General features: G+C 48.2%; 1 protein-coding gene and 1 non-coding gene across 2 annotated transcripts; both read right to left on the bottom strand.

Moving 5' to 3' along the window:
- Positions 1-269: 269 nt before the first annotated feature.
- On the bottom strand, positions 270-342 carry Trnar-ucg (transfer RNA arginine (anticodon UCG)). The gene has a single exon. It is a non-coding gene; the product is annotated as a tRNA-Arg (tRNA).
- A 2,521-nt stretch (positions 343-2,863) lies between these two features.
- LOC135827406 (ribosomal protein S6 kinase alpha-5-like) lies at positions 2,864-16,500 on the bottom strand. The gene is made up of 18 exons (XM_065339899.1): positions 16,294-16,500; positions 16,040-16,143; positions 15,831-15,902; positions 15,474-15,692; positions 14,457-14,572; positions 11,613-11,717; positions 11,088-11,168; positions 10,425-10,528; positions 9,459-9,609; positions 9,055-9,219; positions 8,568-8,681; positions 8,138-8,208; positions 7,866-7,922; positions 7,171-7,258; positions 6,597-6,767; positions 5,464-5,703; positions 4,694-4,856; positions 2,864-4,414 (listed from the first exon to the last, which is right to left on the bottom strand). The coding sequence occupies exons 2-18, from the start codon at positions 16,122-16,124 to the stop codon at positions 4,074-4,076; spliced, it is 2,343 nt and encodes a 780-aa protein (XP_065195971.1). The 5' UTR covers positions 16,125-16,143; positions 16,294-16,500; the 3' UTR covers positions 2,864-4,073.
- Between the last annotated feature and the right edge of the window lie 834 nt (positions 16,501-17,334).

The raw sequence follows: 17,334 nt of genomic DNA on the forward strand, positions 1-17,334 counted from the left end.
TGTTTATTCTTTTTACCAGGCGTGGCCGGGCCACCCCGGCCCCCTGGACTATCAAAATGGGTGCCTTATTTTTATGATTAAAAAAAAAGACTGTAGTCGGCGACGCGTCGACGAATCAGCATTCGTTTCGTATCCGTATACCCGGGCCGCGCCGGGCCGTAGATCTACGCGTGGTGCGAAAGGTCCCTACAATTTTTTTTGTAGTACATGTACTATGATGTAGCATGCAGCTGCCTTGCACGAAACAAAAAGAGGAACAAAAACAAGAGCGACCACGATGGGACTCGAACCCACAATCTTCTGATTCGAAGTCAGACGCCTTATCCGTTAGGCCACGCGGTCTGCCTTGGATAATGTAAGATGACGTACTGTATTATACCTGAAAATGCCAAAAGACATGGTGGTGGGAAATTTTTTGACGTGATCACTGCACTTTCAAAAACAAAACAACTACTAGTATTACTTGAACTCCTGCGCTGGTGCATGGTCGAAGCAGGTCGTAGTTCCCTGCACTCTATTTTGCAAGTGTTGTGAGAGTTCTTTGGACTGGTATCTGCAAGGCGTCTAAAGGAGTAGCAGGCTCTTTTCAGCTACGCTACAGAGTTTGGAATAATGGCACATCGTGTGGCCAAGTCTATCAAAGTGAAGAATGTAGAACAGTTGCACAACCAAGTCGCTGCTATTGTGGAGAAATGGCCAACACCCCAACCCAGAGGGTCAGAGCGCAACTTGAGAGCTGTAATGCAACGCCGCCTGAACACTGAGTGGGCCGTTTCGACCTGGAATGAGAAGGATGCAGCCGCCACTCTCAATGTGGTCAAGCAGCTCGAAGAAAACGCATGCAAAAGAAAGTTTCCCCTGAAACATACACACTCGCTCCTGCCCCTAAACAAAATAGATGAATATCTGTACACAGAAGGCAAAGTGCCGTTTAGAAAGCGATTGATGAAATACTTTTCATAATTCCCTTACTACTGTCGCAGCTAATCTCCTTGCGGATCATCCATTTGAACAGACCTGTTGCACTGCGCCGCGAAGTGAGCCAGTCCAGCCAGCCAGTGGTGTGTTGCTCGTCGTGAGTGGTGTGATGGTGGCCAATGGCTCCGCTGTGCACGTATGCACGAGGTATTGCCTGTGCCAGGTGGCTGATGTCGGTCGCTGAGTACCAGCTATTGTCCAGGACTGGTCGCAGCAGCAATAGCAACAACAACAACAGCATGCGCCATCATGACATGGTGATTCCATGCTACATGTTTAATGCTGGTCTCCCTTCCCTCTGTACTGACTGCTGAGGGAAAATTCAGTGCGGAAGTCCCAACCGCCATTGTGGCGTATCCCGTCGATGTACTGCTTTGGGTGCTGTCGTCATCGCCGCTTGCGTACTGTGATGGTACGTGTATCAAGCTCTATATGAAAACTTGAATTTACATGCTTTATATCGGCCCAGGGAGAGGCTAGAAGATAGTTCTCTTCTTCAGTATGGTCCTGCCTTTTTTTGGGCAGTATAGACATGCTTTGCCTTTACATGTACATTCATACATAATTATGTGTAAATGTACACTCGGTACTCTCTCCCGTGCATTGATACCATTGATGCCATGCTGGTGATAGGACTTGGAAATATCTATCTTTCTGCCTTTCTTACGGAATTGCCTGGCTCTTCTCTGTAGCGATGGCATGTGTGTGTATGTGTGTGTGTGTGCGTGTGCACAGGCATGCTGTATGCAGAAAGACAGACATTGAGTGAGAGAGTGTGTATGTGATTTGGGGGGGGGGGGGACATTTTCAGACTTTCTACGCTTAGGATAAATATGTTACCATCATCAGTTGTTTGTGTGTTCATATCCCTGTCTGTATGTCTCCCTCTCTCTCTCTCTCTCTCTCTCTCTCTCTCTCTCTCTCTCTCTCTCTCTCTCTCTCTCTCTCTCTCTCTCTCTCTCTCTCTCTCTCTCTCTCTCTCTCTCTCTCTCTCTCTCTCTCTCTCTCTCTCTCTCTCTCTCTCTCTCTCTCTCTCTCTCTCTCTCTCTCTCTCTCTCTCTCTCTCTCTCTCTCTCTCTCTCTCTCTCTCTCTCTCTCTCTCTCTCTCTCTCTCTCTCTCTCTCTCTCTCTCTCTCTCTCTCTCTCTCTCTCTCTCTCTCTCTCTCTCTCTCTCTCTCTCTCTCTCTCTCTCTCTCTCTCTCTCTCTCTCTCTCTCTCTCTCTCTCTCTGCGCCGGTGCCCTTCAAGGGGGGGTGGGGGGCCTCCCCGGGAAAAATTTTCAAAAAAATGAAGCAAAATCCTGCATTTTGAGCGAAAAAAGGGGGGGGTTCCGGGCGCCCAGGAACCCATACGGCCCGGTACGGGGCACGCGCCTGCACACACACACACACACACACACACACTACTACTACTACTACTACTACTACTACTACTACTACTACTACTACTACTACTGGCAGCTGCCAGAAATGGCCACGCCGGACCCCGAAGGGAGGTACTGCACACGCACACACACACACACACACACACACACACACTTGTACTTGCTCACTGCCAGAAACTGGTCATGTGGGTCTCCCATTGGAAGAGGAAAGAGAGACTCAGATGTCAGCCCAACCTATGGCCTAGTATGGGTGGACTTGAACAATATGATCCTACTGATGAGCTCACCACAGCAAGCGTGGGAGAACAACACCACAGCAAGCGTGGGAGAACAACACCACAGCAAGCGTGGGAGAACAACACGAAAAGTAAATGGACACACACACACACACACTCGTACACTTGTGCCAATGCACGCACTTGCATGCCGAGACCCGAGCGGACCCATGCCATAACTATGTGTTGCCTTGGATACTTCGGCACAGCGCAAAACACACCAAGTGTGACTTTTCAATGATATCCACAATAGAAACTAGAGCTCACAAAAATGATTCCAGGACAATAAATTAACTTCATGCCATAGGACCGGGTCAGGTCATGAGCAGAACAATAACGAAATACTTGAAAAAATCATTGCAGAATAGATAAAGTTAGACAAATAAACAACAGTGAGGGATCTCTCTGTGAACTTCTACCGCTAGACCAGACATGGCATCTCTCAAGGAGAGGCACGGGGAATAACCCCAACTAAAAGACTTTACAAATTTGTATAACGAAAACCATGATTCGCGGAGGCAAGACAACACCAAGGCAGTTGATATCAACAGTCTAAGAGCTTTTCACGCACTGACTAAAGACAGGCTCCTTAGTTGCAAAATACAACTGCATGCATTCTTCACTTAGCAAACGCAAGGGGTTGATAGTTCGCATAAAGAGAGTGTTCAGTGAAAAGTGCTTTTTAGTCTCTGTAAAGAACGTCAAAAGAAAATGAGAAAGAAATTGCAAAAAAATATCATTCTCTCAATGTGTGCTAAAAGCAAACAGCAATAAAATCTGCATGCCATATGGAGTTTGGGTGTCTCAAATAGAAATAGAAACTCTGGAACTATGTGTCCTAATCTAAAGTACTATGTCCGGTGCTGGAGATTCGCACACATGGCTACTGTGCGCCCGTGGTCTCAAGAGTTGCGTCAAGGAAAGTAGAAAGGCTGTACATGCGGGTGTGGCGGTGGTGAGGCGATATGATACACGTCGGTCAATGAGAATGAGATAGAGTAGTGTCCAGTACTTGATAGCAGTCAGGCGGCGAGTCAATGTACTTCTGGGGCGTACAGGCGAGGTGCGGATAGGTTCATTTCGGCTTACATACAGCGGGGTATGTATATGTATCTTTACACTGTTTGTTATGTTACATCACGCCACCAGTCCGGTACGGCTGGCGTATGCCGCACTGGCTGTTGGGCTGGCGTGTGCCGCACTGGCTGTTGGGCTGACGTGTGCCACGCTGGCTGTAGGGCTGGCGTGTGCCACGCTGGCTGTAGGGCTGGCGTGTGCCGCACTGGCTGTTGGGCTGGGGAAATGCCACACTGGCTGTTGGGCTGGGGAAATGCCACACTGGCTGTAGGGCTGGGGAAATGCCACACTGGCTGTTGGGCTGAGGAAATGCCACACTGGCTGTAGGGCTGGCGTGTGCCGCACTGGCTAGTGGTGCAATCAGGCAACAGGAATAGGCATGAGTTGCTCAGTGCTTCCTACCAGCGACACGTCAGATGCACTGGACGAGTCTTGACTGTCGGAGCTGAGGCTGTGCTTGTTACGCCGGCGCTTGGCCAGAGGGGCTCCATCGACGGAGCGCAGCTTGAACGGCCGCTTCTCCGGGATGGGAATGAGCAGGTTGGGTCGCTTATTGCTATGCAGTGGCTGAGTAGTGATCATGGGGGGCAGTGGCAATGTGCTGCAGGCCACTGGTCGTGGTGGATCGCTGCCAACCAGCCACTTGCTGCGCGCCACAGCATCCAGGCTGAGCCGCTCCAGCGGATTCACAGTTAACAGTCCTGGTAACGACAGATTCAGAACAAACACACACACACACACACACACACACACACACACCTTAGCATGACAGTTGCAATGGTGAACCGAGATTACAAAAAATCCTATTCCGGGATGCGTTTGCTGACTATTTTGTCACAGCTCTTTGGTAACCCTTCACCGGTGTGTTTCTCATTGCAAGATACCTAGTGCCACCTTCTGTTACACACTAACGTTACCAGTATCCATGGTAACGGCTAGAGCACAGCAAGTATGAGAGTATGAGTGTTATACAAGCGTACCTTTGATCAAGTCCTTGGCGGCACTGGACACCGAATCCCACTCGGGGCGGTTGAAGTTGAAGTCTCCCTGGGAGATGCGCTGCAGGATGTCGGACACCGCGTAGTCCTGCGCCGCACTGCGATTGGGTGGCACAAACGGAGTCTGGCCGCACAGCATGGTGAACTGTAGCAGGGAGAAATGAACGAGACATCAGGTGCACAGCCAAAACAGATAGAACGCATTAGAGAGGTTCCGCATAACGTAATTACGTTAGTAAAAAACGTAGTCGATCTACGGAAAGTCTTACGTAAACTTCATGCGCATCTGGGTTCCGCCATACAGAGTTTTCAAATCACGTAGCTGCCCTTGGCAACTCTGAACGCGGCAGTGTACGACCAGATCGACCTGGGGAGAGAGTCATAAATTTGTACCCCAATCCACTTACGGACCAGCTACGTTATCAGAGCCCTATCTACGTACTCTCCGTAGACAACTTTCCGTAAGTGGAGTGCAAACTCGCGAATTCACGGGTTTTTCCCGCCCACTAACGTAAAGTTGCTCAACTTTACGTAGTGCGGAACCTCTCTAATGACACTCCATTCAAACCCAACGGATCTGGTCAGTCAAGTTGCTCTCAGTACATCGGCACATCGTCCCTACATTCCCTTTGTCTTGTGTTATGTTCTCATCCACATGTTTCCCAGCAGAGCTGTGTTCATAGTAACAAAATATCTGACAATAGAAGATCGAGACAGCAACATAAAACGAGGAGATGCCTGCACCGTCTTACCATGATAACGCCGATGCTCCATAGGTCGCACGATTGATCGTAGCCATCCTGCTGGCGCTGAGAAGCCACCATGTTGCCGCACTGCTGCAGCGCGCACTGCTGCAGAACTTCCGGCGCCGTGTACTGGATGGTCAGGCAGGGCGTGAACAGCTGCTCCTGGTTCTCCGGCATGCGCCGCGCAAAGCCAAAGTCGATTATCTTGATGTCAGCGTTCTCCTGCTCCGACGTGAACATCAAATTCTGCCAAGTACATACACACAATGGACATTTATCAGAGGAAATTCTTGGTCACTACACTAAGGACCTACAGGCTATAGACGCAACGCGAAAGAAGTCATAATGATGAGTCGGCAAAATTCTGGATACGCTTATGGGCGCTAAATATACTTGTACAGTGGAACTGCTTATAGGCGCTAAGTACACAGTGGAACTTCCTATAGGTGCTATGTACTTCATGTTTGAAGTACATGTACACAAAGGGAGTCGCTAGTGCATCGCTAGCGCACGCTGTGCGCCAACTTTGCCAACGCATCTCAACTGATGACGTAATCGCATTACCTATATCGGGCTATCATCATCATCATCATTGTACATCACAATCAATAACTGCTTTTGCACAAACGCATGGACACCACCCGCTGTTACAGAGCCAGTGCCACACTCTGCACTCCACACAGCAGTTTAGTTAAAACACGCCATCCGCTGAATAGCACAATAACACATTGTCAGCGTATAATCATATTACTATAATGCATACATTTACCGCACCAAAAAACCCTGTCTTAGGCAACCACACGAGGGACCCGGAATACATGGTCCTTGCGCGTGCACAGGTGTTTGATCCCATCGCCTCATTCTAGCTGTCTCAGTCTCACTGTGCACACCTATGTGTTGATATCAAACATTCACGGGTACTTCCAAGTAAAAAAATTAAAAAATTCACGGTTCGTGTCAGACTTGGTTAGAGGCCCGAAGTACATCCAATCCAAATGCAGATGAAGTACATCCAATCCAAATGCAGATGAAGTGCATCTAATCCGAATGCAGATGAAGTGCATCTAATCCGAATGCAGATGAAGTGCATCTAATCCAAAAGCAGACCCACCATAGTGTCCATGTATGCTCCAGCTTACCTCTGGTTTGAGGTCGCGGTGGACGATTCCCTTCTTGTGTAGGAACTGCACAGCGTTGACTAGCTGTTGTGTGACGCGACGAGCCTCGGGCTCGCTGAAACATCCCTTCTGCTGGATGCGCTTGAGCAGCTCACCGCCTTTCATCAGTTCCATCACGATGTAGGTGTGGAGCTATTCGGACATAGAGAGGGGGGGGGGGGGGGAGGGGGGCAGACAGACAAATAGACAAACAGACAGACAGAACAACAAACACATCAAATCAAGGTACATTACATTGTATAGACTTTGTGACTCGCGGCAAGGCAACCAGTATGTATGGATTATGAACACCTCCCAAGCCATGCTAAGCACAGGCGTACTGCCAATCTTGGCCCACTCACATGTGACATCGCCCATGAATAGATCATCTTCTTTCCACCTGAGCGCGCCATGTGTTACTAGCAGTCAGTAGTACTAAATGATTAGCGTAACTGGTGGCCTTATCAGTGGTGGCGTAAATGGTGGCCATATTGGTGACGTAACTGGTGGCCTTATTCACACTGGATGTTGTAACGTAAACAGAGCGCTCACTCACCTCATCATGCATGTCATCGACGTATGCAACGACATGCCGATAGCCTTGGCAGAGACGAAGAATGTTCAGCTCCTGGGTTGCATCCACCCTACCACCAGAAACAGGGAAGCACGAATGAGTTTAAAATATAATTACTTGCACCGGCCTCCAGTCCAATACCCGCATATCATTATTGTCATGCAGAAATCCGCGTGTGGCTACCTTTCAGCTGGAAAAGAGTGCTTCTTACGATGTAATGTGAGTTCAGGATCAAACAAACACTAAATGGGGGGGGGGGGGAGGAGGGGGTAAACAACGTCGTACCATACATGTGCATGCACGTGACCTACTACATTTGCACACGAAATGACGGAAGTTGGGTCTTACTCGAATTGCTAAGTGGCCTCTAGCCAGTCCTGTACGAAGGACACTTGCTAAATGAGCACCAAACACTGTACACGAATGGCAAATCTTAGCAGGGAATATCCTTAGCAGTTTCCAAATCACCAACCCACCATAGAGGGACCGAAAGCAGAGGTTAAAACAGTAGAGTTGCAACGTGTGCGCCTAACACAGTGCTTGCTAGACTGAGGAGCACACATTCCAAATTGGCGAGGTCAAACTTTAGCCAACACATTCCTTCTGCTAAAATTGCTACAGAAATTTCATCGACTTTACTAGAACTTCCAGCATTGCACCCTATCTGTAATGCTTACCGTCTGCTGATAATCTTCACTGCATACTCGCGTCCGGACACCCGGTGGATGCAGCGTCTGCAGACGGCACAAACACCACGCATGACAGCAGCAGAAACGGCTCAGTCATGCGGTCAGCATGAAGTCAATTCCATTTGTTTTCTAGATGACTACTAGTTATTGAGGGTGCATTGGTCTGACGAAAAAACTGCCACAAGTGATGGTGCTGTGCGACCACTGTTGAACTGGGCCGAGACGCGTACTGAGGTACAAAGAGGAAAGAATGACCTCACCTGCATGTAGAGAAGGAGCCGACGCCCAAGACTTCCTCAGCCACTTCATAGATACGGTGAAAATGCGAATTCTGACCAAAACCAGCAGCACACAGGAAGACAAAACACTGTTTTCAGTGGCAGAACTATTGTCCAGTGGTGTAAAGTACCATTGTGGTGCAGGGCTGCATCAATTGGGAGAATGGGGCAGGGGAACACGGGTACAGATGAGGGTAGGGGTGAAACAATCACTGAAAATTGGTTACGATTACCTATTCTTTGTGAGCGATCGAGTTGTCGGTCATAGCGACTATATCCAGGTGTTAGGTTAAATTTCATTGAATTGGTGCTATTTTCCTTCAGGGCTTTTGCGTAATACCCGATATGACTCCAAGCAGTTATGCATTGCAGCTATGATCGGAGCTACATGTTGAACTAGTGCAAAGCTTACAGGCAACACGGAGAACATCGGGGACGCGGACGGCTCCAGTCGAGCCTGCGCCTTGAGGTCTTTGAGCGTGGTGTTCTCGCTGAATAGGATTGACGGTGCAACAAATGAATATCCCTACAGTGAAGCACATACATGCACAGAGAGAGAGTGAGAGAGTGACAACTAGATATTGGAATACAGCAATTCTCTCACATGGATACAATAGCTTACAAGAGAACAGAAAAGCAAAGTATTCCGCTCCCCATCCACTGGTGCAATTACATGCACAAACACTCCTGGGAACGAGAGACGGTCCAGTCAGAATAACGACGGTCAATGTGTCCAAATAGGCAAAAGACGTTACAAGGGTGTCGTGCCATGCGAGAACAAGACATGTTGATCAGCACGTTGGTTCACAACACCAGCATAGTAGACATAACCACGCTATCCAGTGTCGACCACCACAGCACACATGCAGCTTTCCAAGAGCTGAGAGTGCAGCACTTACTCGGAACACGCCGCGGCTGTTGGGAGGCACGGCAGTCGCCGGGGAGACCACTGGCGTCATTGATGTGAACTCTTCGGCAAAGTTGCGTGTGTCCACATCACTAGCAATGACAGGCCGGAAAGGTGGCGTGACACGGAGTTCAGCCAGCGCGGTCCAGTCCAGGGCCTATAAAGCAAAACAGCACGGATAGCATTACCGGTATATCCTTTTCCCGTTTGCATCTTTCCATCAAACCAATGAATAGCATGATAATCATAACATACATTGCATGATACAAGATAAGCAGCGACTAAACACACACACACACACACACACACACACACACACACACACACACACACACAGGCCAGGCTACAACACACAACAGTGAGCATGCACACCAGAGCACACATAGACTGACATACCTTGAAGAAACGATGCTGCTTGATAGCATCGGCATCGTCGGCACTGTTACCCAGCCGATGCTTGGGATCCTTCACCAACAGCTTTCTCAACAGCGATACCATGTCCTCGCTGAAATACTTTGGATACGGTGGGTCGTTGTTGATGATACGCCTGCAGGTTGAAGGGAGAAAAAGCAAAATTTTGGTCAGTCTTCTTTTTCTGACCTCGGTTATCACATGCTCCTGTGGCAAAATACTGCTTGCCTAAACGATAAGCAAGTATGCGTAGCAACTGACATCCCCAAAATCATGTTTGCAGTTCATTAAACCAGTAGGTACCCATCTCTTAGATGATGATGTCAAATTTCACATCCTACTTGACAGACAGACTTAGCAACTTGCACAGCAAGTGCACAACAAGCTCTGGAGTGTGACACAGAAGATCTTATCATTCGGGCCGGACTCGGGATGCGACAAGGAGTCAAGGAACTGCTCCACGCTTGCTTGATGAGTAGTTAAACCTCTCCAATACTATCATTGACATAGTTGCAAGTCACCTTTGTGTGCGACCAGGAAGATGTACCAGAGAAAGCACACTCTTCATCTCTCTTATCCGGACCTCCAAGTAACTAGTTACGGGCACCTCGGTCCACCGAGTACCCCGTGGGCGAGTTAAAGTGAAAATATAACCACTATTTTGCCAAATTTGTTGAAATGCTGACGTCATACACCTGATCTCTGGCCCTTCCCCATCAAAATGTACGTGATTCAGAGTTACAGACATTTCCAAGTTATGGGCAGTGCCTGGTCCCAGACGGGCCATAACTTATAAGATATAATTATATTACTGTATGCAGAAAGATCAAATGCTTTGAAGTATAATTATATCATTGTGAGGCATGAAAAGTTGGATCAGCGTCACACGGCTGGCATTACAATAACGCTAGCAAAGGGATCTGTCTACCAGAACATACACACAAAACACACCTTGAGACGTCTGTCTGCGAGTTCTTCTCTCCATCAACGGTGAACGGTGATGTGCCACTGCGGAGCTCAAACATTAGAACACCCAGGCTCCACCAGTCTGCGGACTGCGCATACACACAGAAATTGAATATACACAGGAATGTTCTCTCTCCGCACGGACTGAACTCACGTAATGCATAGGATCGGCATTGAGCCCAGGCAGTACACAGGTACTACAGACCGACCATAGAACTTTGCATGGTGCATAGCACTATGTAATGTATAGAACTGTGCATGGTGCATAGCACTATGTAATGAACCAGCCGGCACAGACAGTGCCCACAAGACACAATGGGAGACCCGGTCGCATACTTCCTCTGGTTCAATAAAAGCACTTCTATGAGCAAATCAATAGGAAAGCGGCAATTCCAATGAACCGGAGGAAGTAACCTATTTCCACCTGTCATAGGAGTGGCACGATTGAATGGCAGTCACTACATCAGGACCACAGTATTAGTGGTGTTCTCTTATGCCGAGCCACTGACTACGCTTTCCAGATAGGCAAGCTCCGGTGCTCAGGCAGAAAAAAAACGTATGATCAGAGCAGCAGCCACACGGCCAAAAACGCATCTACCACAGTAATCATACGGAGGCGCTAAGCATTGGTTTTACACCGACGCGTACCTTATTGTGGCCCTTCTTGCCCGATACCACTTCGGGCGCCATGTACTCGATGGTGCCACAAAACGAGAACGTCTTGTCACCCTAAGAGAGCCAAGATAGAAAGAGAATACAGCACAGCATGACTCGTACACGTAATAGGGCATGGTCCAGTCACCTACCTAGCAAGTTGCCTTGCTTCCCTGTATGTTATTCTCTGGACAAAGTTGATGTTCAACATGCAAAGCTACTGTTCTAAAGCGGCGCAACCGAGAGGACCAGCCATTTGATAAGGGACACTATGGTCTATGGTATGGCCCAAAGGAAAAAGAAGTGATGCTTTAATATGCGCAAGTACGGTTCGCCCTCGACATGGTCAACCGTGCATGCAGCATCTTTGAGCACCTGAGCAGAGTAGCGGTCATGTGCAGGAATCAAGCTGAAAAAGCGGAGTTCTTTTGCACACCTCCCTTTGCATTCCTGTGAACTCGGTCAAGAACCCATGGGATACCAATCAGAAAAAATGGCACTAAGGGTAGCTTCACTTACGCTCGTCATCAACTCTTTGCTGAGTCCAAAGTCAGTCAAGACGACGTGGCCATCACGGTTTAGCAGGATGTTCTCAAGTTTGATATCTCTATAGATAATGCCCAGCTGCACAAAGTGAGAGAGAGAAAAGTTCCGGAGGGCCACCGTTGAATACAAACAAACAGATGTGCAAAACAGCATACAGGTGAAGGGCAGGCACTGTGAACAGTGTAAACGCATACGGACATGCTCAGGGACAGCGTGAGGCAGTGATCAAAAGAAAGTGAAAATTTGTATACACATGTTGCTGGTTACGGATGGCCAGTTGCATGTTCTGTACCTAAAATATTATTTGTCCCTTCCACCTAGGTCACACTGGTTACAGGGCATGTTCAAGAAGGAATCCCTAGGCTACGTTTTCGTGAATAATGTTCCAAGGAAGTGGGGAGATGGGCCGACCATAACTGTGAAATTCATGTTTGTGAGCCAGATTACTCCACATAGGCAGTGTGCTTCTTTGGTCCGTATGTCTACAAAATGATCTTGCACTAAACACAACATGGGCATGTTATGCTTTGACAGCTACATGTATGTAGTACAAGGCATGTGCACCCGGCTTTTGGTAGGTGCAATCGTAGCCATCACAAAAAGTGTGCATCATGTACAAGACTCTCTGATGGCATATGGAGTGTATATCAGCCAGGATTTCATCTGCCACAAGTGAGCTGTATGTTGAACTGCATGGTGCAGTTGGGCAGTAATCGTGTATAAATTAATGTCATGCACTACTAGTACTATGAATAAGGTGCACATGTAGAAATGCCAGTGCAGTGGCGGTATCAGCAACTGTCCTTGATTTCCGCCGGTGCAGTGTGTAACAGTGTTGTTACTACAATTTGTACAATGACTATGTACAACCATGATTCTATCTGGCTATGTTATGTAGGATCGGAGCAGGAGTAGTGATCTTGTACATAAGACTTGAGTGGTCCTAACAGTAAACTGCACTCTACACTACACTACACTACACATAGTGACATACACAGTCTACAGGACCAGTAGTCTGGTACAGTGGTAGTGGCAGTAGGCAGCATGACCCTGAGTACAGTGGTAGTGGCAGTAGGCAGCATGACCCTGAGTACAGTCATATACAGTCACTGGGGCAGCAGTACACTAAACAGGACACAGACTCTGGAACTACTTTGCAGACAGGAAAATACACAACACATAGCTATAGACTATTATGCTAACTAATGAGTTTGCTAAGGTTGTTCTATATCAAGAGGGTCATTCATTGATTAATGTTTTATCATGTTCACCATTGGGGGCCAAGCAGTGTCCACAGTCTGTGCTACCTCCTAGTCCACTCCCGGGCCACTCACTAGCCTGGTGACCTAAACTAAGTAAAAGGCTGAAACCTGGATGGCTCTGGTCTGGTGGTCTAGTCAACAGTACGAGTACTGTACTTCTAAGTAACTTAGTTCTAAGTTCTAACTAAAATACTATAATAGTATGTAGTGGACAGTCTTGCATAGGCGACTCTTTGACTTTGCCTTGGGTTTCAACAATCCTTGTGCGTGATGATCTATTGATTATCTTGTAACACATTGTGGTGGGATCGCTGCGTGACTCAGCGTACTCAGTGGGATCACAAGGTCACACCTGCTGCTGTGCGATTTTTTTGTAGAAGCGCTACCACTCCAGTAGCGTTGTGCTCCTGCCCGCACGAGGCAGAAATGCCCTGCTTTTCGAGGACTAACTAATTTCTAACCACACCGGTCCAACGTTCGCAAGGCAACGCCTGGAGCCGTCCTCAATAAACTTGAAGAAACACACTAATCAGGGTCGACTAGTCTTGAAGAACTTCTGATCAGAACAAATCAATCCTACCGCCAAGGCTAGGAGTTCATATACGGATATTATAATGGCAACGCATAGCTGCTCAGTGATGGCCTGTATCTCACCACTAATACCTACACACAGCTGACGGCAAGTATTAGAATTAGAAATACCCTTTGGGGAGATTGGTTGTCAGCCGAAAATTGATAATGTGTTTCCTCAGCTGACACCGATACGGCAATAGGCAGAGGCCAAGGTCCAGAGCTGCACTCGCTACATTGGTGAATCGGCCGGCTGTTTGAATCATTCAAGTAGCAAACGTTCTGCGCAGTCCAGTAGAATGCAGTGCCAGGTCTGCTGCTGGAGTCGCCGCTGCCGGCGGTCTAGAGCGGAGGTACCGTCGACAGCGGTTGCCTTTCGTCACAGACCACAGGTGGATTGTTACCATCGACCAGTTAAGTGGCAGTGTGCTACGACCGTCCACCTGTCGATGATCATTCATACTCACATACTCCGACACCGCACGTATGTTCAACTGTGGTATGGACTAGTCCTGGGCCTACTGCTCGTACATGTACTTCGCAACTGCGTTACGCTCGTCGATCTCCGCCTTCACAAGCGAGTCGAATCGGCCGACCTACAATGCATATCTACGGGACTTTGAAGTCGCGACGACGCAGACCATGGCAGACGGACCTAGCCCACGCGCTGTTTGCCTGCATATGCGCTGACAGCCCCGGACACAACCCCGTCAGATCGAAGAATTGTTGAGCAAGAAATCATCACTTATACATGTAGCGGAGATGGGTACTTGTCAACTGTGGACATGTCGACGTCGTCGCCTCGAGCTCGATCGACGAGTCTTTTACGATCTTTGCATGCGCGTTAGTGTACACAGATAGAAGACAATCAGAGACGAATAGACGTACATGACGTATACCTACAGAGTACAGTGTATAATCAACAGAAAGCGTAATACAGTCATTATTGTCTTTAGCAAACAGAAGCTTATCGACACTGACTAACCTTATGCAGATGCTCCAAGGCGAGCGTGACCTCGCCGATGTAGAAGCGACACTCAGCATCCGAAAAGCGCTCGTGATGATAAAGATGAGTGAACAGCTCCCCGCCGCTAACATAATCTGCAACACAAACATTCGCCGGAGTTTGTGAATTTACTTTCTTGCGTAGCTAGCCCGTGCATGCCCTAGGGATCAATGGGGGAAGCTTGAAAACCACGACGTTGTCAAAAAAATGAACATGCAATGGTCCTGAGCAGGTATGCATGCCGGATGAATCCAGTGCTGTCTTATGTCACGTCGTTCTTTCATCCATATGCATTCATTTTCCCGGACGGTGGGCAGACGATCTTCCAATATTATTAATTTTCTAAAGTCACATTTCGGAGGAAATGCCGCCAGGCGAGGTGGCAAAAGCTGCAGGAGCCAACTACTTTGTAGCGAGGAGTGAGTCGATATTCACAAAAACACACACACATCATACAGACTAACAGAAATCATAATGCAGTGGTGCCGATCTATCACCGACCCGCAAACCCTGTAGCCGTGGGGTCTACAGGTAGATCTACAGGGCTATCTAGGGGATCCCCGGGAGTGGATCATGAAAACGAGTACCGGCAATGGTATGCTGCTATGCACATAATTCACAAAATATGTGGCACCCTGCTGCACAGAAAGCCCTACACTAGAGTAACACCACTGACACGAAATTGACGCCGAGGCGAGTGCAATGACCCAAAAGTCCAACCAGGCCACGCAGGCAAGATCACTGCAGCGCTTTGGAACACCACCTACTGCAACAATCACTCTCAGAGCGTCAGGCACAACCTACGGCGCTAGGCTCTTTTATCTAGGTGGACGGACGGACATGTACGAACGGCTCGAATCAAAGTGTTACCAAAGAAAGATAAACAACTCGAACGTGCCATACATTGACAGATTCTGGTGATCACAGACTACACTAGAGTAGAGATGGGAATACTGGGAATACGAACACGATCGAGGACACCTAAATCAATCTCACCTAAGATCAGGTGTAGCTTGGCATCGGTCTGAAACGCGTAGTGCAGGGTGACCAAGAAAGGAGACTTGCGGACTTCGCCAAGCACTTGTCGCTCCGTCATCGTGTGCTCGGCCGTCTTCGCCTTCTGGACAATGGCAGCCTTCTTCAAAACCTTCATGGCGAACAGTCGTCCTGCAGCGTAGCCAGCGCGCTTCTTCACCAGAAAGACTTTGCCATAAGCTGCAGTCATGAACGGCACACACAGATCCGTCGACATCGCATTATGTACATGATGTAATGTGCAAATGGAGAGTCATTCGCTCAGAACTCCCAAAACACAGGACCCAGTATTACCCCAGACATCCAACCATTCCTCACCTCCCGTTCCAAGCACTTTCAGTAACTCAAAGCTGTGCTCGCCGATCTTCTCTTTATGTCCGGTGAGGTTCGCTGCAACCAAAGAATAGAGAAACGTAAAGGACCATCTTTACCCCACAATACAATCGAACGCACATATTTGCTCGCCAGGGCACAATACGCGCTGGGGTTCCAACACGACGAATACTCGGTCTACGAGTGCTGCTCACCTGTGGTGATTTCGTGGCGCTGAACACGTTCATCTTCGCTTTCTCTCTTCTCCGTGTACGGTCTTGAGGCCAGCGAGGAAGCCATGGTCTAGAATGACCTAGCTCTAACACAGCACGAACACGCACATACACACACGCATGCACCATAAGATCACGGAAACACAAAAGGCCAGTACTAGTATTCGAATCGATAGCATTGGGGAGATCTCTAACGTTCTACTCCCCATCCGCTGGAGCGTTTCACTGTGACCTACCGTTCAGATAGGATTAGCCAATGGCCAGGCGTAGCTCACCGAGGGTGGAGAGGAAAGCTGTCGGACCAGGACTGAACCAAAGCGAAGGGAGATCCACAACCATTCGCCGTCACACAATCCTCTTCAACTACTGACTCTGTCGTACTGAACTAATCCCACTCACTCATATCAGTGCTGTTGCACAGTCTGTACTGTTTGCATAGCAATATTAGCAAGCATGTCACTCAACTCAAGTCAAGGCTGAGCCCCAGCACTCAGTGCATGCTTGTCACGTCGTTAGCATGTATGACAGTATTTTATATGTGCAACTGCAAGTATAGTGAAGCGAGATCACACACACTCCTACTTATACATGGCTTGTAGTACTAGTAGTACTTGTAGACGACAGTTTACCATGGTTTACCACATCAGGCACATGCACCCACACTGCCTGTATCATGCATGCACTGCTACTACTAGTACTAGTACTAGTAGTAGTAGTAGTAGTGCTAGCTAGTGATCTACTATACTCCTACTGTACTAGTAGTAGTAGTAGTATTGCCTACACCATATTCCATAATATAGATCTACAGACTACACAACGACGTTACGTAGATCAGATTCTACTCTCTTATGTCTGCCGTCACTGCACTGTGTGCAGGTGCAGGCTCTGAAGTCTGAAGTCTGAGTCTGACTTCAGTTCTGAGTAGATCTGCGACTGCCTACTACTACTAGTACTAGTACTGACAGTGACACTGACTGTGACTCTCAGTAGTCAGTAAACTGTGCTGACTAGACTGTTCCTACTAATCCTAGATCCCGGCAAGTGTTAGTTAGGTCAGGTGTAGCGTTGCACTGCAACTGTGCTGCAGTGTGCAAGCCTGCAGGCTAGCTTGTACTTTGTAGATCTACCGTTTTGTTGATCTACTTGAACTGAGCCCCACATCAAGGCATCATCATGCATCATGCCTACAAAAGTTCAAAACAAAGTCTGCATGGTCGGTAGACCTACCGTAGACTACTGATAGAGGCCTAGAGTAGAGGGGGCCAGTCATTAGCGAT

Source organism: Sycon ciliatum, chromosome 11 (assembly GCF_964019385.1).
Source record: "Sycon ciliatum chromosome 11, ocSycCili1.1, whole genome shotgun sequence".
NCBI classification, from domain to species: Eukaryota; Metazoa; Porifera; class Calcarea; order Leucosolenida; family Sycettidae; genus Sycon; species Sycon ciliatum.

Excerpts from the sequence above, each read along its gene's own strand:
- LOC135827406 (XM_065339899.1), bottom strand. The coding sequence starts at position 16,124 with ATGGCTTCCTCGCTGGCCTCAAGACCGTACACGGAGAAGAGAGAAAGC. Across the intron at positions 8,682-9,054 it reads ACAGCCGCGGCGTGTTCCGA|GGATATTCATTTGTTGCACC; the intron begins GTAAGTGCTGCA and ends GCTTCACTGTAG. Across the intron at positions 4,857-5,463 it reads GGAGCATCGGCGTTATCATG|TTCACCATGCTGTGCGGCCA; the intron begins GTAAGACGGTGC and ends TCCCTGCTACAG.